The sequence below is a fragment of the Danio aesculapii genome, chromosome 10, assembly GCF_903798145.1.
Source record: "Danio aesculapii chromosome 10, fDanAes4.1, whole genome shotgun sequence".
Classification (NCBI taxonomy): domain Eukaryota; kingdom Metazoa; phylum Chordata; class Actinopteri; order Cypriniformes; family Danionidae; genus Danio; species Danio aesculapii.
This window is the reverse complement of record NC_079444.1, coordinates 29,788,063-29,814,185: the sequence shown is the minus strand read 5'-3', so window position 1 is coordinate 29,814,185 and position 26,123 is coordinate 29,788,063. Positions and strand designations below refer to the sequence as shown.

At 31.8% G+C, this 26,123-nt stretch overlaps 2 protein-coding genes across 2 annotated transcripts; both read left to right on the top strand.

Annotated features, from left to right (window-relative positions):
* The first annotated feature begins 36 nt into the window (after positions 1-36).
* On the top strand, positions 37-888 carry LOC130236242 (histone H2B 3). Its single transcript, XM_056466899.1, has one exon. The coding sequence runs from the start codon at positions 109-111 to the stop codon at positions 487-489; it is 381 nt and encodes a 126-aa protein (XP_056322874.1). The 5' UTR covers positions 37-108; the 3' UTR covers positions 490-888.
* Positions 889-8,151: 7,263 nt separating this feature from the next.
* si:ch73-261i21.5 (zona pellucida-like domain-containing protein 1) lies at positions 8,152-25,894 on the top strand. The gene is made up of 12 exons (XM_056466970.1): positions 8,152-8,195; positions 9,656-9,738; positions 9,830-9,935; positions 13,167-13,393; positions 15,294-15,478; positions 17,888-17,960; positions 18,602-18,699; positions 18,886-18,966; positions 20,444-20,615; positions 20,691-20,799; positions 24,927-24,950; positions 25,035-25,894. The coding sequence occupies exons 3-12, from the start codon at positions 9,842-9,844 to the stop codon at positions 25,184-25,186; spliced, it is 1,215 nt and encodes a 404-aa protein (XP_056322945.1). The 5' UTR covers positions 8,152-8,195; positions 9,656-9,738; positions 9,830-9,841; the 3' UTR covers positions 25,187-25,894.
* Positions 25,895-26,123: the final 229 nt, after the last annotated feature.

Genomic DNA, 26,123 nt, shown 5'->3' with positions numbered 1-26,123 from the left:
ACTCCTATTTGCATGCCGACTCTATAAATAAGGGGCAGAAATATACGCAACGCGTTCGCATACCAAAACCGTCCCGTGACAGCTGAGCATTCTTGATAAATCGACACGATGCCCGAACCTGCGAAGTCAGCGCCCGCTCCCAAAAAGGGCTCTAAAAAAGCTGTCACCAAGACCCAGAAGAAGGGGGATAAGAAAAGGCGTAAGACCAGGAAAGAGAGTTACGCCATTTACGTGTACAAAGTACTGAAACAAGTCCACCCGGACACTGGCATCTCCTCTAAGGCGATGGGCATTATGAACTCGTTTGTTAACGACATCTTCGAGCGCATCGCCGGAGAAGCGTCGCGCCTGGCGCATTACAACAAGCGCTCCACTATCACATCCCGGGAGATCCAGACTGCCGTGCGCCTGCTCCTGCCCGGAGAACTGGCCAAACACGCCGTGTCCGAGGGCACTAAGGCCGTGACCAAATACACCAGCTCTAAGTGAAAGTGAGCGGCAGACGGACTGGACTGTATCCTTACGGATAGCAGATGAAAACCGTCCGCATGAAGGACCTCTGGTACATCTTGAGCTCTGGAAGAGCACATACACACGGTGCTTTCCATCTGTAACACAACATTCACCTGGGGTTGTTCCTGCTTGATCGTATTTGCACGTGTGAACACTTGATATGTACTATTCTGGCATATGACCGTCATTTGTTAACCCATGTGGCTGTAAACTCAAATTGCCGGAGAAAAACACTGTGGCTTTGGTTTTTATTGATTCTTGTTGACATAAATTTGCTGTACTGTATTGATATCGAAGAAAATGTCTTAAGCCTAAATGTTTCTTCATACATTACATTGGTATTATTTACCCCAAATAAAACACTGGTTAATTGTAGCCGTTTTCCTGTCATGTAATATGTAGCTTATTACATGGACAAAAGGGAGCTTGCAAAGCAGAATTTCCGCAGTATTTATTCAGAGGATGTTCTTGTCTGTTATAGAGGTATTTTTGCAACACTGTTGCCGTATCTGTGCAAAAGTTTAGACGTGCACCAATAGACGCTTGGCTTGTGAACAGAAGTCGTCTGAGGATGTAACCATAGCAACAGTAAGGCAGGCTGCTCAAGTATTGGAGGATTCATGAACAAAACAGAAACTAATTTATTATATATAACTCTCACACACACGTACAGCGTTCAAACTATTTTCCTTGTTTAATTGAAGTAATTTAATTTGCACCTAATGAACGTTTCATTTATTTGAATACGAATGTATGCACACCATTGGATGAAAATTAATCGTGTAAAATTTACACTTTTATTAATGTAATAATCTTTCACAAGCCTTAAAGGAGCTATATGCAGAAAGCTTATGGCAAGCCTTTTAATAAAAAAAATGTAATATTTAATTTCATGCTGAAAATTGATATAATTTTCCATTTAAGCACTGTACGTACCAGCTGCTGCTTTTTAGAGAGGGCCTAGAACCTTTTTAAAACACACCAGTACTCATTTATTACATGAAATGTTTATTTATCTGGCCTACATTTGTTCTTTAGGTGAATAATTAATCAGTGCAAGTTAACTCACTGAAAAATGTTTGTTTTGGTAATCTTCAATCAAAACCTGACGTTTGCTTCCTTGTTTGGAATAGCAGTCCTTATCTGTTGACTGCTTCAGCCACAATATTCTTAACCACGCCCCTTTTTAGCCTTAGTTTGCTTTAATGAAATGATGTGCCCCGCCCCCTACTCATTCAGCTTCAGTTTTAAGCACATTCTGAACCAAAATTCTCAGCAGGTTCACTTTAACTTTATAGATACTAGTAACATTACTTACAATGTTACTTAAAATTCTAGTGCTCCATTATAATATGTAACTAATATTAGCACCTATTAAATAGATGGTATTACTTATTTATTACATACCAGTGCTTATTTCAAAAGTGACTCGAAACTATTCTGTTCTTTGTAGTAACAAGTTTCTAGCTTTGCAGAAGATCAGCTAATCAGCTTTGACTTAATATATTTATAAACTGTTTGTATGTGGTACAAAGTAGCTTTAATTCAACTGTCAAAAGATTCCCTTGAAAGTACTAAAGAGATATTTCAGATTATAAGGAAGTTCACCTCATACAATTTGTTCTGTGTGATTTCATCCGTCTTGTGTTACTCTGACACATAATGGAGGAGGAGATTTGATAATGATGCCCCTGCAGGCAGATGAAGATGATAATACACATGATCATGTTTTGACATTTGGCTTTAAAAAAAGGAGCACAAATACGTATCGTGCGCATCAAGTATCCAAATATGCACAATGAATAAAGTACTTGAAGAAAATTAATACCTTTAGTGTTTGGTATTATTTAGCAAATAATTCCGTAGATGTTAATCTTAATACTATATATATATATATATATATATATATATATATATATATATATATATATATATATATAGATAGATAGATAGATAGATAGATAGATAGATAGATAGATAGATAGATAGAGATATATATATATATATATATATATATATATATATATATAGAGAGAGAGAGAGAGAGAGAGAGCGAGAGCAAATGTCCCTTTTTTCTAAAACCTTCGATTTAAAATGTCATAAAGATATTTAAGTAAATATAAAAGAATTCAAATTGGACTTAGAAGTAAATATGTAGAACGTTCTGGGTTCTCATAAGCTTTTTTATTTTTATTTTATTTATTTATTTTTTTTTAATATATATTATGTCTGATGTTAATACTAAATGTTTACTATTAGGTCTGTTAGGCTCACCAAAATGGTTTACATTTGCTTTTACATGCATTTCCTTGGTATTTTTTTGCTTTGCCTATAAACCGAAGGTCAAACGTTTTGGGTATCCTTCCACAAGCTTCTCATAATAGTTTGCTGGAATTTTGACTTATTCCTCCTGCCAGAACTGGTGTAACTGAGTCAGATTTGTAGGCTGTCTTGCTCGCTCAAGCTTTTTCAACTCTGCCCACAAATTTTCTATAGGATTGAGATCAGGGCTTTGTGATGGCCACTCCAAAGCTTTCACTCTGTTGTCCTTAAAGCACATTTGAACTAATTTGGCAGCATGCTTAGGATCATGGTCTATTTGGAAGACCCATTTGTGGCCAAGTTTTAATTTCCTGGCTGATGTCTTGAGATGTTGCTTCAATATTAGTACATAATGTTCTTTCATCACGATTATTATTCTTTTATCTATTCTATTATTCTATTCTTATTCTTTTATCTATTCTGTGAAGTGCACCAGTCCCTCCTGCAGCAAAACAGCCCAACAACATGATGCTGCCACCCCCATACTGTACTTCACAGTTGGGATGGTGTTCCTAGGCTTGTAAGCTTCTCTTTTTGTCCTCCAAATGTAACTCTGGTCAAACAGTTCAATTTTAATTCCATCAGACCACAGAACACGTCTCCAAAAATGTAAGTCTTTTCCCAGTGTGATTTTTGCAAATTGTAATCTGACTTCTTTATGGTGCTTTTGGAATAATGGCTTCTTCCTTGCTGAGTGGCCTTTCAACCCATGTCGGTACAGGACTCGTTTCACAGTGTGTAATGAAACTGTCTCACCAGCATCAGCTAGCGTCTTTCACGTTTCTTCTAGGGTTAATACACACAATTTGCACCATAGCACATTTATCTCTGAAACACAGAATCCTTCTCCTTCCTGAGCGGTATGATGGCTGAACATTCCCATGTTGTTAATACTTGCGTATAACTGTTTGATGAACGTGGCACCATCAGGCATCTAGAAATTGTACCCAAAGAAGAACCAGACTAGTGGAGGTCCACAATTCACTTCCTGATGTCTTGGCTGATTCTTTGTATTTTCCCCTGTTGTCACACAAGAAAGCAGTGTGTTTGAGTTTTTCCTTAAATACTAATCTACAATTGTGCCTCCAATTAACTGAAATGTTGTCAGTTAGCCAATCAGAAACTTCCAAAACCTTGACACCATCATCTGGGCTTTTTCAGAGGCATAGTAATCTTACTTTATGTAAACTTTTGACATTCAAGAAAAGTTATTAAGAAAATTCTCAAGCAAATCTCTCATTATTTTGCTATTAAGCAAATAGAAACAATTTTGGTGATTGTAACTTGCATAAAAGAGAAAAGGTTTAGTCACAGAAAAGATTGTACCTTTTATACATTGTATGTAAACTTTTGGTTTCAACTGTATATGCGCATAATTAAGGTAACAAAATGGAACGACACTAATCATGGACAACAGAAAATGAGTAAAATAAGCAACATAGTGACAAATATTTTGAGAAAGACATCAATGGAAACAATTCAAGTGGAGAGCGGGTTTGGTGTGAAGGGTCCAGAATTATTTTCCAAGCCCTTTTCCTCACTGATTCTGTAAATTTTTGGAGGTTAGGCAGAGGGAAATGGGTCTGATCTGGAAGCTGAACCAAATAAGACGCTAGATCAGGCATGGGCAAACCCGATCCTCGAGGGCCGGTGTCCCTGCAGAGTTTTGCTCCAACACTAATCAAACACACCTGAACACCCTAATTAGTGTCTTCAAGATCACTAGAAAGCTACAAGCAGGTGTGTTTGATTAGGGTTAGTGCAAAACTATGCAGGTACACCGGCCCTCCAGGATCGAGTTTGCCCATCCCTGCACTAGATAGATTCAGTAGCTGTGTTTCAATTCAAAATGTGAATTAGGTTTAGGTGCAGAAGTGGAATATCACCTAAAACAGTTGCAAATAAATCACCGTGTCCATACAACAAGTCAAAAAGAGAAAAATTGTCACCTCCTAAAAAATTTGCGCCAAATATCAAAGAAAAATGGAGTTAGCTGTGGTAAAGGAGAAGCTACTGTAGGACTTTTTTCTTGTATAATAAATTACCCGGATCTCAAAAGACAAAGACGAAATGCAATGAACGTGCTGTGGCTTTTGGAGGAGCGAGAGCACTCTTTAGGAGCGCTGCCACTCAACAAAGTTCTGGGAAGTAATGATAATGTAATAATGAACCACGTTGATGACTGACCAAAACAATTTCAGATGTTGGAAGGCAAGGAGGCAGGCCGGTCCCAAAGAAGATAAATAAAACAATGTCCAAGGAATCAGATAGCCAGATAAACGGCACCTTAGAAGGTCATGTACTACATTGTTCCTTCCTTATGTAGTTTTAAGAGGGTCTGCCTTTGTTAAATGGATGTTCTGAAGATGGCAGGCTTTGTCTAAAAAGGCGTACTACCTGCTTCTAAAAAAAAAAAAAAAAAAACTGAGCTTTCTCACGAAGACGGCATGTCTGAAATCACCTGCGCTAAAAAAGGGCATTGAAAGCATGTGCGTGTTTTATGAAAAATAATATGAACGGATTAGACAACTAATACCAGTTATTGTTGTGTTAAGACGTCATGATGATCTTTTTTTTTTGTGCATTTAAAGTCTATATAATAGTTCAGGTTGATGAAATTGCTATTTATTTAATTAAATTGTATTGTTGTATTTTGAAGTAAACTGCACTCCTTCTTTACTTGTTTCATCCTGTTTGAGTTTGAACATAAAATAAGATATTTTGAAAAATGTTTGAATAATTGACTCCCCTAGAAGCAAAAACAAATACTATTTAAATCGATGGTTACAGTCTTCCAACATTCTTCAAAATATCTTCTTTTGTGTTCAACAGAACAAAAGATTGAAACTGGTTTGGAACAATTAAAGGGTGAGTAAATGAAAACGTTCTCTCTCTTTCATATACTACTGCATATATAAATGTTTTGATGTTCAGTTGGGTAATGTATTTAATAAGACAAACAAAACATTTATTATAGTATTTATTGATCTTTAATTATTCAACTCAACATTAGTTTCAGAAAATACAGTTGTTCATTGTAAATTCTTTTAACAAGAACAACTTTGGATTTCAATAATGCATTAGTAAATGCTGAACTGTGATTAATAAAGACTGTTGTTAAGTATTGCTCTTAGCCTAGAGTAAATTAAAAAGTGTACAAATAGAACATTCTGGGTACTTTGATAAATGCAGTTGTTCAAGTATTGTTCATACAGCCTATAGTACAGTTGCAATCAGAATGATTAGGCCCCCCTGAGTTATTAAGCCCCCTGTTTATTTTTTCCCCCCAATTTCCCCAAATTTCAACACATTTCTAAACATAATAGTTTTAGAATAACTGATTTCTTTTCTCTTTGCCATGATGACAGTAAATAATATTTGACTAGATATTTTTCAAGACACTTCTATACAGCTTAAAGTGATGTTTAAAGGCTTAACTATGTAAATTAGGTTAACTAGGCAGGATAGGGTAATTAGGCAAGTTATTGTATAATGGTTTATTCTGTAGACTATTGAAAAAATATATAGCTTAAAGGGGCTAATAATCTTGACCTTAAAAGTGTTGTTAAAAATTAAAAGCTGCTTTTATTCTAGCCAAAATAAAAAATAAGACTTTCTCCAGAAGAAAAAATATTATCAGACATACTGTGAAAATTTCCTTGCTCTGTTAAACATCATTTAGGAAATATTTTAAAAAGAAAAAATAATAAATCTGATTGCAACTGTAAGTAGATTAACTAATGTAACCTCATTGTAAAGTGCAGTGACCACATTTCTTTATGAATTTAAATTAAGAAAACACTTTTTTTTCAACAAATGAATGTTTGTAATCCTTCAAAAAAAAGCCTAAGACTAAACAAACAGTTTTCCATGTTATTGGACATTTATTGTCCAATCAAATGGCAGTATGGCTCTGTCTGCTGTAATTTAAAAAAATATCCTCTACGCTGACGGGATGTATGGCAATACTTTGTTCCAGACACAGAAGTAAGTTTCTTTTTTTATGTTTTTATTCACATTTATTGATATGCTTGATATTTCATAGTTTGTTTAAAAAAGAAGCTTCACATTTTCTAATTAAAGTTAAAAGTCAATTGTAACTCGCTTTGGACAAAAAAAAAAAACATCTGCTAAATGCCCAAATGTAAACTATAGAATTGTAAGCTTTAAATATAGATTTGTACATATGTTCAATATAATAGATGGTAGTTTTAGTTTCATTATAATGGCCAATGGGTTCTAATAATGTGCAGTATATAAAACTAAAACCTCAAAATTAAAGGTAAATGTTGCCTTTTTCAACTCTGTAATATTCAGAAGTAGCCATTTGTAGTGTTTTTAATTTCATGTTGGTATATTTTTTTTAATATTGCTTTGACCCATGTCCATTCTGAAAATGTACCCCATAGACATTTCTGGAGATTGCGAAATACATTTTTAAAAATTTTTGCGTTTTTGTTTTTGACCACCAGAGGCCGCTGTTGACTGAATGACTGACGAACTAAAACCAACCAAAGGTGTTTTCAAAAGCAATCCAGAAAAAGAAAAGCCCCTTATTTTTACTACGGCCCTGATTTTTACTCACTCTGTTATTTACTTGTTTGTTCTGCTTTCATTTTTGTCTTGACTACTTTCTGGAACTGTTCTTGAACCTCGTTGTCGTGGTCAACTATTCTCTGCGTCTCAAGTTGCCGATGTATGCAGTGAGCCATTGGACAAACTAGCAACAGCAGAAAAGCCGTCCATATGGAGGTAAGCGGTCAGCTGGTAAGAGAGAAAAAAACCGCCATCATACCACCTCGTAGTGTTCATTTTAAAGATGAAATGCAGCCATTTGTACTTCTGGCTACATAATTCGCGATCTCCAGAACTGTATATAGAGCTACGTTTTCAGAATGAGCCTATGTTGATTAAAATCTACACAAAATGAATAATGTTGACATTTTTACTGTTTTTATTTAATCTCATTTATGGAAGCCTTAAGATCAGAGGAAATGTACTTTTACATTTTCTGTAACATGGTCTGAAGGGCTTCATTTCATTACTTAATGAAACTAACATGAACGTCCTATGTTGTAAACCACTTTTTGTTGCATAATGTGATTTAGAATGGCACAGTAAAGTGAAGCGTGATACACAGTGATATAATGCTTTAGTGGAATAAGACTCTATGCTGAAGACAGGTACTTGATTAACGTGAGCTGTACACCTGATGCTGAGCTTGGGCTGATGATGTTCCTCCTCTGACTGTCGTGTTTTTGGTGCCTCCCTCACACATGCGGACAGGAGGAGGCCAGTATAAATAGCACATCATCACAAACACTGACAAAAGACACATGAGAAGAAACCAGGAAAACAAGGTACAGTGTGTTCTTTATCATATAGTATTACTAGTATGAATATATGTTCAAACTTTTTAATCAAATATAATGACTATTTATTGATTTAATTATCTATCTATCTATCTATCTATCTATCTATCTATCTATCTATCTATCTATCTTTCTATCTATCTATCGTTCTATCGTTCTATCGTTCTATCTATCGTTCTATCGTTCTATCTATCGTTCTATCTATCGTTCTATCATTCTATCTACCCATCCACCTATCCATCCATCTATCTATCTGTCTATCGTTCTATGTCATTTTATCTGTATCGTTCTATCATTCTGTGTCATTCATTTTTTTCTTTGTTTATTCAGTTGTTTATATTAATTTCGTTTATTTCTTTAGTTTGTTCATTTATTTAGTTTATTTTTCGTTCTTTTCTTTCTTTTTTTATTATTGTTTCTTTTTTATTTATTCATTCATTTCATTCGTTTGTTTCTTTTCTTTTTCCTTTTTTCTTTTCTTCATTTTTGTTTATTTTTTTAATTAATTTATTTATTTATTGTTTTTTTTTTTCATTTCTTACATTTTTTTTCTTTTCTTACATTTTTTTTCTTTTGTTTCTTTCTTTATTCTTTATTTATTCATATTCATTTCGTTTGTTCTTTTCTTTAGTTTGTTTCATCTTTTTTTGGTTGTTTCTTTTTTCTTTTCTTTTCTTTCTTTCTTTCTTTCTTTCTTTCTTTCTTTCTTTATTTTTGTTTCTTTATTTTTTTATTCATTAATTTTGCTTGTTCATTTTTCAGTTTGATTGTTTCTTTTCTCTTTCTTTCTTTCTTCCTTCATTTTTGTTTTTTTAAATTTTTATGCATTTAGTAATATTAATTTCATTTATTCCCTTTTTCCTTTATTTTTCTTTACTTTTTTCTTCATTTTTGTTACTTTCTTTCTTTATTTTTTTAATTTATTTTTATTTATTTATTCATATTCAATTTGTTTCTTTATTTGATTGTTTTTCTTTTTTATTTTCCTTTTTCTGTTCTCATTTTTGTTGTTTTGATTTTTATTTATTTATTAATATTCACTTCGTTTATTTCTCTTTTTTCCATTTCGTTAGTCTTCTCTTTTCTTTCCTTTTTTCTTTCTTTTTTTTCTTCATTTTTCTTTCTTTACTCTTCTATTCATTTATTATTTTATTCCCTGTTCACTTAGTTTATTTCTTTTTTTTTCCCATTTCTTTAGTTTTTGTTTGTTTGTTTTGTCTTTTTTTTTTTTTTTTTTTTTTTTTTTTTAGTAATTATCCATCCATTCAGTTTTTTTATCTATCCAATCATATGTCTGACCATTCATCTTTCATTCTATTCATCTTTCCAGTTGGTTTAATCTATCTTTTTACATAATATCAATCTGTCTGATTTTATCATGACTACTATTAGTAGTGTTTACATTGAATTAATTTATTGTTTAAAATAAACTGTTTCTCCGTCACCAGAATCCTCATTCATTTCCTACTGCAGCGCTCAAGCAGAACACCTGCATGTGGAACTGAACACCTGTAGCGTGAGTGATCCACCTGTAAGTGTTTGTCTTTTTCCCCCTTTAATGTCTGCTTTGGAGTGAATCAAGGTCAATGTGCTCATGTGCTGTGTGGGATTTTCCCCTGCAGCCACACAGCATCATGTGGCCTGTCCTCCTTGTGTATCATCTTGTCCTGATTCTCCAGTTGGAGGCTCAGAGTCCCTGCCTTACCCATCCTACATTCAGAGAGCCAGGTGAGTCTTAAAGATCCAGACATATCCTTATGAATCTCTCCTCGCTCTCAGCTTTCAGCCCCTTTAGAAGCACAGAGGAACCCGAGACCACCTGGCAATATTGGACCTGTATTTTGTTAAACATATGCGCTATTGTTTTAATGACGTGGCCTTCTTTAGTTGTGGTTTTAAATGTCGCAGTAGCGTGTCAGATTGAACAACAAACATTTTCTGAATAATATTATGAAAGGATTAGACCACTATAAGAAGGTGTTGATTTAAGGAAGGTGTTACAATGCTTTTCATTTCCTTCACTTTAAAAAAAAAACACACAATAGTTCAGAGATAATAAATTACTAGATGAGTTATTTAATTGTTTTAATTGAATCTTTCTTTAAATAAATAATATCATCATTTATCCCTATTTACTTTTTTTTGTTATGAACAACTGATCTACATTTATATTCATGTTTTAAACTCTATCTTTTGATGTCTCTGTTATGACCCTGGTCTAGAGTCAAGGACGTAACACAAATAAAACACTCAACAAATTTGGACGCCACACTTTTCTTTTGTGTAAATATTTTCTCCTGTTTTTTTCTTTATAGTCAAGGAGGTAGGAGTATTTTTATTTCTGTAATTTTGTTAGGTGTAGTGTACTTTTTATTTATTATTTTTCTGTGGGTCCTCTGTAAGTGTTTAAAAAAAAAAAAAGAGAGAGAAAAGATCAAAAAGGGAAATAAGCGGACCCAACTCTAGGGTTCATAAAAGTGAATTTATTTTTTCGAGTGTTTTATTTATGTTATGTCTTTGACTGTAGACCAGGGTCGTAACATAAATTGGGGGCTCGTCCGGGATATGAACCCGGGACATTTCTATTACCTGTGCAGATGAAAAGCGAGAGAGAGAGACACACACACGCACACACCTGCGAACGCAACAGTGCCGTTAGTAGTTTTTAGTTTTTACTATACAAATCGCTGTATTTTGTATATTTTTTTTACTTGACAACTTTTTCATTTTTTATTAGACAACTAGCACCAATTTTATTGTTGATTTAAGGATTGTGTCGCGATGCTCTTCCTGTCCTTCACTTAAAAAAAATCACAGTAGTGTTATTAAATTACTAAATGATTTATTTACATTTTTTTGGTTTACATTTGTTTTTATATAAGTAGTATTTATATCCTCGTTTATCCATAATGACACAACTATTTACTATGTTAGATGTTTGTTATAAACCAGTGATCTACTTTTGTTTTAATTTTTCTATTTTGTGAACTCCCTCTTTAAATGTCCCAGTAGCATTATATATTTCAGTTTAACTATGAACATCACTGGTTTATTTTGATTTATATATTATTACACAACTTTTTCATTTTTTATTAGACAACTAGCACCAATTTTATTGTTGATTTAAGGAATGTCACGATGCTCTTCCTTTCCTTTCCTAAAAAAAAATAATATTTTAATATTGTAATATTCAATTATTAGAAGACTTTTTATAAATAGTTTCAATATCCTCATTTATTTATAACGACACAACTATTTACTATATTAGGTGTTTGTTATGAACAACTAATCTACTTTTGTATTAGTATTATTTTTTTGTTTGAACTGTCTCTTTAAATGTCCCAGTAGCGTTATATATTTTAGTTTATGCAACAGTTCTGTCTGGTTCTTAAATCTTATTGGCTGTTAGCCGTGCAATATTCTGCCAGCTAACATCACTCGTCCAGCCTCTTAACCCTTCACCCTTGTGTATTACTCCACCCACATTCAGAGGACTCTCTACAGTTTGACAAATATTGCAGCTGTTGGGCAACATAATGTACTTTTAAGACTTTTTTTTTTATTCAAAATTGTAGTTGTTTAGTTTGCAACTATGCAGTTTATTTCTAAGGATAGTGCCTATTTTAAAATATTTATAATTTCTGAGAGACGCGTTGGTGGCCATTAGTCTGTCATTGAGCGGTTGATGATGTTCATCCACAAGATGGCGACAGAGACCGCATAATAAGCTCTAAGAGACAACGGCATAACTTCAAACTACAGCTGATCAAATAATTATTAAACGGGTAAATGACTTTCTAAGTTGATCTCTCTTTGTATGTTGTAGTGCTATATTTATACCATAGTAATATTGTGATCTCCCGATTGCAACAGAGAAATACTGGGAGATATCTCTGTAGACTGGCGTTTCATGCTGTTCAGCCTTATAATCTTAAAATGTGAGCAAAGTCACCTGTTTTGTCATCACTTCAGACATTACGCTAGAGAATCATTGAAATACTAGCTCTAAAGTGACGTTGGTGAAGTAGCAACGGTTTCTGCTGTTCTGACGTCAGTTGCAGATGTGAATGAATGGTGGAAGAAAGCAGTTCTTCATACAAAAGGGATTTGAGACTCTCCATGTTTGATTTTCTTTTTTTTAATATACACGATTATGTCATCAAACTGTTGTATAAACGCAATATCACTCTCATAGCAGTGCAATGTGGCTGTATATCGTCACAGGTGGGGACACTAAGGCAACACACACCTCCCACCTGTGCCAATATACAGCCACATCGCACTGCTACTCGTGTGATATTGCTCATTTAATCCATAAATATCAGAGTTTTATTTATAATATTTCTTTTTTATGAGACAACTAACACCAATTTTATTGTTGATTTAAGGAATGTGTCATGCTGCTCTTCATTTCTTCCACTTAAAAAATACAATAGTTTAGAGTGATTAAATTACTAGATGACATATAAAATTTTTTTGGTTGAATTTTTAAATGAATAGTATTTATATCATCATTTTTCCATAATGACACAACAATTTGCTATATTAAGTGTTTGTTATGATTTTTTTTTTTTTTTAAATTGTGATAACTGTCCCTTTAAATGTCCCGGTAGCATCTTACATTTCAGTTTTAACAAAGTGGTTCCAAATTTTTCTGAGTGTCCATCTTCTGATGAACACAAAGATATTTCAAAGAATGTTTAAAACCAGAAGCCATTGACTTCCATTTTAGGAAAGAAAAATCCAATGGATGTCCATGGCTACCGGTTTCCAACATGCTTCAAAATGTCTTCCTTTGTGTTCATCAGAAGAAGGAAACTCAAACTGGTTTGAAACAATCAGTCAATTGAAAAATGGTTAATACATTTTCAGTTTTGGCTAAACTGTCCCTTTAAATGTCCTAACCATAGATTTCAGTTCAAACAATAAATGTCATAAAATAAACATTTTATTTTACAGACAACTCGGACATCACTGTGGTTTGTGGCACGAACAGGATAGATTTGCAGATTTTGTTGTGTCCCATGTATTTCAATGGATACAGTGAAGCGATGGTTGCTCTGAATGGTCAGTTCTTCACACCTGAATGCAGAGGAAATGCAGACTGGACCGTCGACCCCCCTGTAGTCAAATTCCAGTTCTACATCACTGAGCCATACTTGTCTATTTGCTCCAATAAACTCACGGTAGTAGACATTTTTTTTCTATGGATATTATGAAAATAATAACTTTTATATTGAATAATTATACATGTATACATATTATGCAACTCAAAATGTTTTTGAAGTATTTAGAAATGAAACGACAACAAAATAGAGCTTATTATGTTTAATTTATATTATTTATTAATTCAATTAATTTTCTCCCCTTTTAAATTGTGATTAATAATAGTATAAAATAGTGTATGATAAATGTATTATTTGAATATTAAAAAAAAATAAAACTAAAAAATAATGATGATAAAGTGCATAGGTACAAAAAACACAATCAAAACAAAACAAAAACAAATATGTGTCCAAAAAGCTTAATTGTTATTGTTAATATAATATAATATTTTTTTATTATTAGTTTATCCTTGTAATTCTTCTGCTAATATAATAATAATTATTATTATTTATTATTATTATTATTATTATTATTATATTTTTATCATAATTTTATTATTAATATTTATGTATTATATTACTATTTTTATGTCATTATTTTATTATATCTATATTTTATCATTATTTTATTATTTATATATTTTATAATTATTTTATTATTATTTATTTGTTATATTATTGTTTTTATATATTATTATTTTATTATTATTGATATATTTTTATTATTATTTTATTACTATATATATATATATAATTTATATATTTTTATTATTATTTTATTTATTTTTGAATTTTTTTTATTATTATTTATATATTTTTATTATTTTTTATATTATTAATATTATTATTATCATTATTTTATTATTATTAATGATAATAATAATAATAATAATAATAATAATAATAATGGTAATAATAATAATAAAACTTTTGGTTAAAGATTTTACTAAAATACTAGAATTTATAGAGAAACTAATTTTGAAAATATACATGTTTTTATAATTATAATTATTATTATATATAGTTTGCCTAGTTTAATATTGTTAATATTGTATTGTTCCTTATGTATTTTCAAATTGTTTATTTTATTGTTGTTTTAATAATAATACTATATAATAATATAATAATTACTACTACACACTACTACTAATAATAATTCATTCTTTAATTAAATTTTAAATTAAATTCTTTAATATAATTTTTAATTATAAAAATTGTAACCTAATAATTGAAATAATAGCCTTTTATTATGTTGTGGTCTAATAAAAGACTTCACTGTAATCATGGTGCGAACTAAAGGGGGGTTTGGGTGGGATTGACCCCCCCACCTCCCCCTAATTAAATCATGATCACCACTGAAGGACATCAAAACATGTGTGGGTGTCAGCTCTAAATAGTCAGTAGTAGTTTGCTCTGATTTGTATCCTAAATAATAATATTAATAATTTAAACAATAGATAAATATGCATTTGTCCACTCCTATAATCATGTCAATATGCCTACGCAAGAAAAATGTCATTCATCAGTCTGAAACAAGCAGATCTAGAGCACCGATGTTCACAAGACTCTTAAATAAGTGTTTCTTTCGACATATAGTTTGTTTTGACATATTTAGTCGTTTGACCTACACTAGCCACTGAAACAGCTAGTCAGCGAATACTGTAGGTCAGAATACATTAAACATCCCACCAAACACTGAAAACTTAAATATGTTTTATTATTAAATTAGATGTAATTTAAATAAATACTTATATTTGATTAGCTGAAGCACGTATTATACAAACTAACATTATTGAAAAAGTTGACCCCCTGATCGAATGTATAATTCACACCCTGACTGTAGTATATAATGAAAAAATTCATATAGCCATTTTGCATTGCTAATCTAAAAGTATCTCAGATTAGTTGCATTGATACACCGAAGCTGTTTCTAATCTTCAGGTTAGGCTTCTGTCTTTGCATGTTCCACCGTCCTCCACAGATCAGTCAGGAGATTGGATCTGGGCTTTTCTCAGACTTCTCCAGTGTGCAGTCGGTGAACATCTCTGGTGTGGTGAACACTCTAGACCCCAACGCTGGGACCATCACCTACAAGCAGGAAATAAAGTACATGTTCTCCTGCCGATACCCACTGCAGTACCTGCTCAACAACACCGAGATCAGCGTGTGAGTTAACCAACGCTCATACACAATTAAATAAACGTTCACATTTGTAATTCTGAATGAGGTACATGAAGATCTGTTCCTGATTTCAAGCAGAAATAGATTGATCTATGAAATAGTTTATGATAATGTAATCTGTAATGACAATGTATTAGATGAATAAATGAATAAATGTGATTTCAATGGTTTAGACATTTGGCCCTGTCTCAGTATTGGTGTACTTCTCAAAGCAGTAGTGGTAGTAATTAAAACAAAAAGTTATAATTTCGCAACTTTTCTTCAGTGTTTTAAATTAAACAGAAATAAAATGGAAATGAAAACTGATACAGGAATCCTAAAAATGATCATCCTTTTGGTTAAACTCATAATAAACATTCAATTTCAATGAATTGGGAAAATAATAATAATAAATATATATTATAATACAATACTTGTTATAAGATATATGTAAATATTATTAACATTACAGTCTTTTAATGTGCCTTAAACATAATGCCAGGATACATACAATGCATCCAGAAATTATTCACAGCGCATCACTTTTTAAAAAATATTTTTTATGTTACAGCCTTATTCCAAAATGGATTAAATTCATTTATTTCCTCAAAGTTCTACACACAATACCCTGACTAGTCTTCCAGTTCCTGCTGCTGAAAAACATCCCCACAGCATGATGCTGCGGGGATGTTTTTCAGCGGCAGGAACTGGAAGACTAGTCAGGATAGAGGGAAAAATGAATGCAGCAATGTACAGAGACATCCTGAATGAAAACCTGCTTCAGAGTGCTCTTGACCTCAGACTGGGGCGACGGTTCATCTTCAGTTCACCTAAAGCACACAGCCAAAATATCAATGGAGTGGCTTTACAACAACTTAGTAAATGGTCTTAAGTGGCCCAGCCAGAACCCAGACCTAAATCCTATTGAACATCTCAGGAGAGATCTGAAAATGGCTGTACACCGTTGCTTCCCATCCAACCAGATAGAGCTTGAAAGATACTGCAAAGAGGAATGGGCAAAAATTCCCAAATACAGGTGTGCCAAGCTTGTGGCATCATATTCAAAAAGGTGCATCAACAAAGTATTGAGCGAAGGCTGTGAATACTTTGTACATGTGATTTTTCAGGTTTTTTATTTGTAATAAATTTGGAACAATTTCTAAAAATCGTTTTTTCACATTGTTATTATGGCGTATTGTGTGTAGAATTTTGAGGAAATAAATCAATTTAATCCATTTAGGAATAAGGCTGTAACATAAAAAAATTGGAAAAAGTGAAGCACTGTGAATACTTTCTAGATGCACTGTTGGTGTATTCTTAAGTCTTTTATTTTAATCTAAAATATGTGAAATTAAGTTTAATTAAATTATGTTCAGTACAGCTTAAGCTTATTTCAATTCAAGATCCTTCACAGACTTTACTACAGTAAGGCTAGACGTTCCAAGATATACACAAATGTAAGTGACACGTGAGCTATATCATTCTGCTAAAGTAGATTTGCCTCACATGTTTTGGGAATGCCCCAGACTGTTTGATTATTGGACAACTATAAAGACATTAGGCCTAGTTTTGAAATGGCTGTTTTTGGAGTAGTTGAACAAGGTACAGTCATGTTCAATAATTATCAAGACGCTTCATGTGTCTTATGACTTGGAGAAGAATATTGCTTGATTGAAAATTAAGTAAACCACCTTTAGTTTCACTCAGACTTAGTGATATGATGTTGTGTTTATGATGGGAGAAAACTAAATAATCTCTTGATCCACTAAACATTTTTATACAGTATGGAATCCAATGATCTCATACTTTGAAAAAGGCGTAACACTTCCCCCAAACTAAAACTAATAGAGAAATTAAAAGGTCTATGCTTAAAAGGAAAATGCAATCAAACTCAATGGGCAAACATCAAAACACTGTGAATATGTAAATATTTAATTTAAATAATAATAATAATAATAATAGTAATAATAATAATAATAATAATAATAATAATAATAATTATTATTATTATTATTATTATTATTTTGAAGGGAAGGGAGGTTGTTCATGGGGAAAAAATGTAACAAAAAAAAGTCTTATGTATTATTTCACTGTTCTTCCTGAAAAATTATGTTCAGGACTAATCCTGTTCATGTCAAAGATGATAATGACGACTACTATATTTGTTCTAAATATAAAGAAATAGCAGATAACAAAGCAGAGGAACAATATCATTTAAAGCACAATTCATTTCCAGTTGATGAGTGATAAAAAACATTGACAGCCAATCAGATTCTACATTGCTAGCACGGTAACTTAGAGGCAGATGACAAAAAATTATGCTTATTAAACAATGTTACTGTGCTTTGTAGGCTACTATTTTAATTCTCATTCTTGGTCTGAAAGTTGCTTTTCTGCTTGTTTTGGGGGGGGCAGATCTGGAGTGAGTCTGGCCATTAAAGACAACAATGGTAGTTTCATCAGCACTCTCAGCATGCATCTTTTTGAGGTATTTTAATGCTTCTCTTTATTAGTTTTGCATATCATTTTTATTGGTGCTATTATGACCCTCCTGGACCACATAACCCTATGGTCTTGTGATGCACAGGTATATTTGTGAGAAAAGCTATATATTTTTTTCCAAAAATCATGAGAATATTAAGATCATGTCGCATGGAGAAATGTAGTGAAATTCCGTCCTTAAGTAGATCAAAACTCATTTTTGATCAGTAATATCCATTGTTAAGAACTTAATTTGGACAACTTTAGAGGCGATTTTCTCAATATTTAGATCTTATGAGGCCTCAGATTCCAGGTTTTCAAATTATTCTAATATTGTCCAATCCTAATAAACCATACATCATATGAAAACTGAATAAATAAGCTTTCCATTGATGTATACATTTCCAAAAACTCAATTTCCAAAAACTAGGGTATAACTGTTTATGTGGTCTAGGGTCACACACTTTATGTGAAATTGAGAAACACTTGTTATTAGTGACACTGCTGGCCGCTAAGTGAACTGCACAATGCAACTTAAAGTGACAGTTCACCCCCCAAAAAGCACATTTTCTCACGCTCATGAACACATTAAATTACATTTGCATGTGTTTATCTCAGTCTGTCTCTCTGTGTGTGTGTGACTGAAAGGACTTGGCATATACAACTCGTCTCACCATTCCTCCACTGGGTCTCAATCTGAAGACCAGGGTTTTTGTGGAAGTTCGAGCTACTAATCTCACCCAAAGGTAACTGTTCAATTTTAGGAGAGTTTTATCATTCATTATAACATGTTTTGTGATATAAGATGCAAAATGAGATGGGAGCGATGTGACTCCTATAAAAAATTAAACATTTGTTACAGCCCAAAGACAAATAAAGCACACAATTAGTATATGTGTATGTTATTTTATGGATGTTTTGTTTTTTGAAAGGTTCAATGTTCTATTGGATCGATGTTATGCAACCACTAGTCCTTATCCAGGAAACAGCACATCATTTGACCTGTTTATTGGGTAAGTGAAGGCTTACATCCATCTCATTTACTCATTTTTAAACTATTCATTTTTAATAAGCAATTTTTACACCAAGCAAAAATGGCTGCTAAATTCCTATACAGATTTTTACCAGTAAAGTGATTGTTATTTATAGTCATTGTTGAGTAGATTACATACAAATGTGTTTTATTTTGTTTATTTATTTTTAACCATTAAATTGAATACCGAAAAATGAAAAACAAAATTCAGAAAATAAAAATAACCAGAAAAAAGGGAAATTTTGGTGATACATGAATACATTAAACATTTATGTATGCAAATACATAAAATGTATTTTTTAAAAATAATTAAACATGATCATTCCCAGAGATGGGTTGCGGCTGGAAAAATCCATCCGCTGAGTAAAACGTGCTGTTGGCGGTTCATTCCGCTGTGGCGACCCCGGATTAATAAAGGGACTAAGCCAAAAGGAATGAATGAATGAAACATGATCAGTGTAGCATGATTTCTTAAACATTTTTATGACAGAACTTTTTTTATTATATGACTTAAAACAGAATGTGTTGGTTGAATTAATTAAAAATCAGAAAAAAGTGCAAGTATAATAAATAAAAACGACCAAATTAATCACCTACTAAACACAATCATCTGCATATCATGTGATCATTAATCACGTCAAATATTTTTGAGCAGTTTTCAGCGTTTTTAACAAAAACATTACCTAATTTAAAAGAAAATTGGAAATATTTTATATTTGAGATATGAAATTACACATTGCCCATTTAATAAAGGCACAAAAAGAACAAACTAGGAGTAATTTATGGCCACAGTGGAAAAAAAATTATAATCATGTAATAAAAAAAAACTGTTGTTAAATCATGAGCATTTTTAACATGCTACATAAACCGATTACAAGTACTTCATGTTTGGAATGTAGTTAAAGGGATAGTTCACCCAATAATTTAAATTCTGTCATCATTTACTCAACCTTTACTTGTTTAAAACTTTCGCCAATTAGTGAAGTTTGTTTTCCCTCTCCACTGTCGCCACTGGCTTGCATGGTTCGGGGTCTGTAGAGCTGTGCATCGTTGGATTTGCTCTTCAGTGTTTGGACTCTCAGTAGTGATTTTTAAACCACACTGAACTGAGCTAAACTGAACTGAACTTAAACACTACAAACTGAACTAAACTGTTCCAATTTAATATGACCTTTTATGTGAAGCTGCTTTGACACAATCTACATTGTAAAAGCGCTATACAAATAAAGGTAAATTGAATTGAAAACAAACCTGTTTGAGTCTCTTTATTCTGTTGAACACAAAGGAAGATATTCTGAAGAATGTTTCCACTTGGAATTTTTTTTTTTTAAGTGGCTTCCAATATTCTTCAAAATATCTTCAAACAGGTCTAAACCACTTAAATGTAGAGTAATGTTCATTTTAGGGTGAAGCATCTCTTTAAAGTAACCCTGCACATTTTTCTCTGTCATTATCAGATGTCACAAAGAGCCACAGACCGTGATGTTTGTGAATGGAGAGCTTCAGGCCGCACGTTTCTCCTTCGAGGCGTTTCGCTTCACCGAGCACAGAAACAGGACAGTGTCCACCTCTTACATCCACTGCGCCACCAGACTCTGTGAGAAAACATTCTGCAGATCCTTACGGCAGGTATGAGCACAGTGACTGACTGAGAGAAACATATGGCTTCAGCTAATAAAGTGTATTTACATGCATGTGTGTTAGAATTGCACAGTGTTTGGAAGGAAGAGGAGAGAAGTGCAGTCGGCCCAGGGAACTTCAGTCAGCGACGCCGCCACTATCACTTCTGGACCAATCATCACTAAAGTAGACGGTAAGACCAATTAGAGGTTTATTTGAGAGGGCATATATATATATATATATATGTATATATATATATATATATATATATATATATATATATATATATATATATATATATATATATATATATATATATATATATATATATATATATATATATATATATATATATATATGTATATGTATATATATATATATATGTATATGTATATATATATATATGTATATATATATGTATATATATATATATATATATATATGTATATATGTATATATATATTTTTTTTCTTTTTTAAATATTTCTCAAATTATGTTTAACAGAGCAATGCAATTTTCGCAGTATGTCTGATAATATTTTTTCTTCTTAAAAAACATTTTAAGGTAAAAATTATTAGCCCCTTTTTTTTCGATATTTTTCATTATACAATAATTTGCCTAATTACCTTAACCTGCCATGGTAACCTAATTTACCTAGTTAAGCCTTTAAATGTCACTTTAAGCTGTATAGAATTGTCTTGAAAAATATCTAGTCAAATATTATGTACTGTCATCATGGCAAAGATAAAATAAATCTGTTATTAGAAATGAGTTATTAACTATTGTGTTTAGAAATGTGTTGAAAAAATCTTCTCTCCGTTAAACAAATTGAGGAAAAAATAAACAAGGGGAGCTAATAATTATGACTTCAACTGTATATAATAATAATAATAATTGTTATATTTTATATATATATATATATATATATATATATATATATATATATATATATATATATATATATATAAGATGACTTTAATGCTTATGCAAATTATAATAGAATATAGACAGTTTTGCTTCAATTAATTTTATCCTTAATTTTAAGTTTACATCGGGCAATTAGATTTGCAAGAAATAAACCTTTTTATTGATTTTTTTTGCAGTTTTGAGTTATTAGGCAATCTTCTAAATCAAATTTAATATTTTGCAATTCTGCAAAAAAATTAAAAAAATAAATTAAATCTTTCAATTTTTTTTTAAATTGTGACTTTTCAATTCTAGCTTTAAATCTTGTAATTCAGCAGTTTTTCTTTCAGATTTCAGATTTGATGGTTACATGAAACATATGCAAATTTATAGTTGAACACAGTCAGTTTTGCTCCTACTTATTTTTCCCTCACAAATTCAAGTTTACTTAAACATCTTGTACACTTAAAATCTGACTTGGCCAATTTTTTTCTTGCAATTCTGTTGTTTTTCTGAGTATTGTGATTTTATTTCTTGTGATTGTGAAGTCCTAGGCAATCTTATAATTACAAATTCATATATTTTTTTAATTCTGTGAAAAAAAAACGAAATGTGAAAATTCAAGAAAGGTTAAATCTTGAAGATGTTTTTTTTTTTTCTAAATTGAAACAAAGCTTACATCTCTTAATTCAAATTTGTTGTTTTTTTTTCCCACAGAATTGCGAGATTATATCTTTTAGTTGCAAAATTGTAAGTTGTGAACTCATATTTGTGGGATGTAAACCTAAAATTGCTAAACATAAAATTTAATTGTGAAAGAAATGCCAGAATACACAATTTATATTTCACAGTTTTAAGGCTGTATTAGAAAATTCTGACTTTTCGTTTTCACAATTGTGAGAATTTACCCTGCAATTCTACAAAATGTATCAGTATTGTGTGAAGCAAGCAAAATTAGGCTATGTGACAAAAGTCATGACTAAAATTAAAACTCCAAAGTAAAGACCTGAATCTTGCCTTATCCCTTCACAATTCTGACATTTTATTTATTTTAATTAATTTTTTTATTCTTTGCTGAACTGCAAGATTGATCTTAAAACCTTTCAATTGTGTAAAAACTCAAAAGTAATAACCTGAATCTTGCTTTTCCCTTAACAAAACCAGTCTATCATATTTTCAATGTGAGTATTAAAGAAGGGATTTTCCCTTTAACTTAGAAAGAAGCAAAGGTTATTCCTTTACAGAAAAATGCAGCACTGAGTTTTAGTGGAGCTAATAAGCGACCAATAAGTTTATTGCCAGTTGTTCTTAGTAAAGTGTTTGAAATGATAGTGTGTGAACAAATTCAATCATTTTTTAAAGGAACACGATTTATTCTCTGACTTTCAGCATGCATATCTAGTAGGACATTCAACAGGAACAGCATTAACACATATAATTGATGATTGTTTAGTACAGATTGATGATAGTAATTTAATGAGAGTATTGTTGGATTTTAGCTCTGCTTTTGATGTACTGGATCATAAATTATTGCTTGAAAAATGTTATAAATGTACTTAAACTGTGCATTGGTTATCTGACTAGTAGGAGGCAATGTGTATTCTATAATGGAAGTCATTCAGAAGTGAAAGAGTTGCAATGTGGTGTGCCTCAAGGAAGCTGTTTAGGACCATTGGTTTTTTTCTCTATTTTTACCAATGATCTTCCTTTGGTTTTAAAGCATGCAAGGGCAGTTATGCATGCAGATAATACAACATTATATCTACCGGCAGCATCGATTGAAAAAATTACCTGCTGTTTTACATGAGGAGTTACAATTAGTGGTAAAGTGGGTACAGAATAATAAGATTGTTTTAAATTTGACAAAAATCAAAAGTATTGTGCTTGGATCAAACTTTCAATTTAAATGTAAACCACAGTTGAATTAGTCTGTAATGAGTGTGCCTGTTGAACAGGTAGAGGGAATTAGGCTTCTTGGAGTTCTTCTTGATAGCAGGTTGAAGTGGTCAAAACAGATCGATAAAATGGTAATGGGTAGAGGTTTATCAATTATTAAGAGTTGTCAAATTTTTACCACAGTACTGTATCTCTCAACTTTTAGGCAATGGTTCTTATCTAGATTACTGTCCAGTGGTATGGTCGAGTGCATCAATTAAGAACTTAGATAAATTACAGTTAGTCCAGAATAGAGCTGCACGACTAATTTTACACTGTAATAGAAGGATTTATATTATAAAAATGCATAAAACTTTAGGTTGGTTATTGGTGAAGGATTGGGTAATTGTTTCTCTGTTGTGTTTCAGAAGAAATATTTCTCAGTCAAGAGTTCCAAGTGTATTGTACTGTCAACTTTTGTATAGTTATGCTAGTCATCATTTTAACACCAGGCATGCATCAAAAGGAAAAGTTTTGCTTCCTGTTTCAAAAACTAATGCAAAGCAACGGACTAATGTACAGAGGAATGAAAACATGCAATGAATCGCCATCAGACATTTCATAAGTAAAATGTGGTTTAATTTTTTTTTTGAAGAATTATTTAATGGCACAATATTAAGTGGATTGTTGATCTGAATGTCGTATGAATTTTGGATTTTATTTATTTATTTATTTTTTATTGGTCTTTGTTGTTATGGATTAATGTAATTTTGTTTTGTGTTCGATGAACCACAGGAAGAATATAATATACCAAGGTAGTGGCTAATGCGGATCCTGATAAATAGATAAATGAATTGATGTTTTTTTTTCTTATTTACCTTTTTTTCATTTTACATTTACATTTACATTTAGTCATTTAGCAGACGCTTTTATCCAAAGCGACTTACAAATGAGGACAAGGAAGCAATTTACACAACTATAAGAGCAGCAGTGAACAAGCGCTATAGACAAGTTTCAGGCGTGTAAAAGTCTAAGCAAAACATTAGTAGAAATTTTTTTTTTTTTTTTTTTTTTTTTTTAGAGAGAGAGAGAAAAGTATTGTGTATTCAGTATTGTGATATTTAAACAAAATTCAGATTAGGCTAAGAGACAAAAAAATCATAACTAAAATCAAAAGTAAAACCTGAATCTTGCCTTTTTTGGGTATTTGATTTTATTTAGCTGAATTACAAGACTGATCTTAAAACCTTTCAATTGTGTTATACTCTAAAGTAATAACCTGAATCTTGTTTTTCCCTTCACAATTTTGACTTTTTTTGTTGCTGAATTGAAAGATTGTGAAAAAAAGTTCAAAATCAGAGAAGAAAAGTCTGAGAATTTAACTCAAAAAGCGATTAATAAAAATCATTAATAAATTTGGAGAAAATCTACATCAATTTGTAAATCACATAAAAACTCCAATTCACAGCTTCTGGAACATTGCTGAATGTGTTATAAATGATTTACCTGTGTATTTAATGTTTTCACCTTCCTTTTTAGAAGTGCTTGGTGCTGTTCCTGCGGGTATGTGTGTTTCCTCTGCTTCAGTATTAACAGTGCTCATCTGAAAGGCTCGTATTTGTAACATTGTTTGTTCTATTTGTGCAGCGTCTGTGAATCGCAGGCAGGAGCGGACGGTGATCGGCATCTCTGTAGCCGCTGGGCTTTTCGGTGGACTCTGCGTCGTCATGCTAGCACTGCTAATCTACAAGATCAGCAAGAGCCAATTCAGTGTAGGAAAATCCACACTTTCCCACTGAGTGTCACAAATCCGCATCCTAATCTTGTAGTTTTATTCATGGGGAAAATGGTAATGTGGTGACGCACTGAAGAACGAAACGTCACTATTATTACAAGTAGAGCTGTGGCTTACAGTTAAAAAGTAAATCTACTAAAGTACATCATAGTTTTAAGCATGCAAAGATTCGTTACTTTTTTCATTCGTATGTAGGCATTTTGGGGGTTTCTGTATGAGGGTGAAATGTATTCAAAATGACAACAACATTAGAAAAATACATTAAAGCAATACTAAGGATTTAGTTAGTTTTACGTATATGGATTTATTTCCATTGAAGGATATTTTAAGCCCAAAATAAGCAATTGTTGATTTTTGTCCCAATTCTGGGTTTATATCTCACAATAAACACTTTTTGGGTCACACGTTACATCTACATGCCCAACTAACTCTTATTAAATTATAAGTAAACTGTTGGGTTAGGATTAGTGTAAGTTGACATGCACTTGCAAAGTTTCTTATAGTCAGTTAAATGTGTTGAAGCAGCAGTATCAACAGATATTAAGCAGTCTATTAATACTCAAATGGACATCAAAATAAAGTGTTACCACTTTTTTGCCTACTGAGATCCCGCTGTTTGAATTGACTAATTCTTGCAAGGTTGTCCTGAAAATTATTTTTTCCCCCTTTCAGAATTCTGAGATTTAACTTTGTTCTGGAAAAAAAATTTGAAGGAAACTGAGACGCAAACTTAAAATTGTGAAGGGTAAAAATAAAAAATTTACCGTTTTTTTTTTATTTTATTTTGAAATTATTTTTAAAAAAATTATTCTGAAAATAAGAATTGCAAAATCACCTGTCACGATTTCCAGAATAAAAAAAAAAAATAAAGCCCAAATGTAAACTAAATTCTGGTAAACGAAAAGCAAATGAAATTGATGAATTGAAATTCTGACAATAAA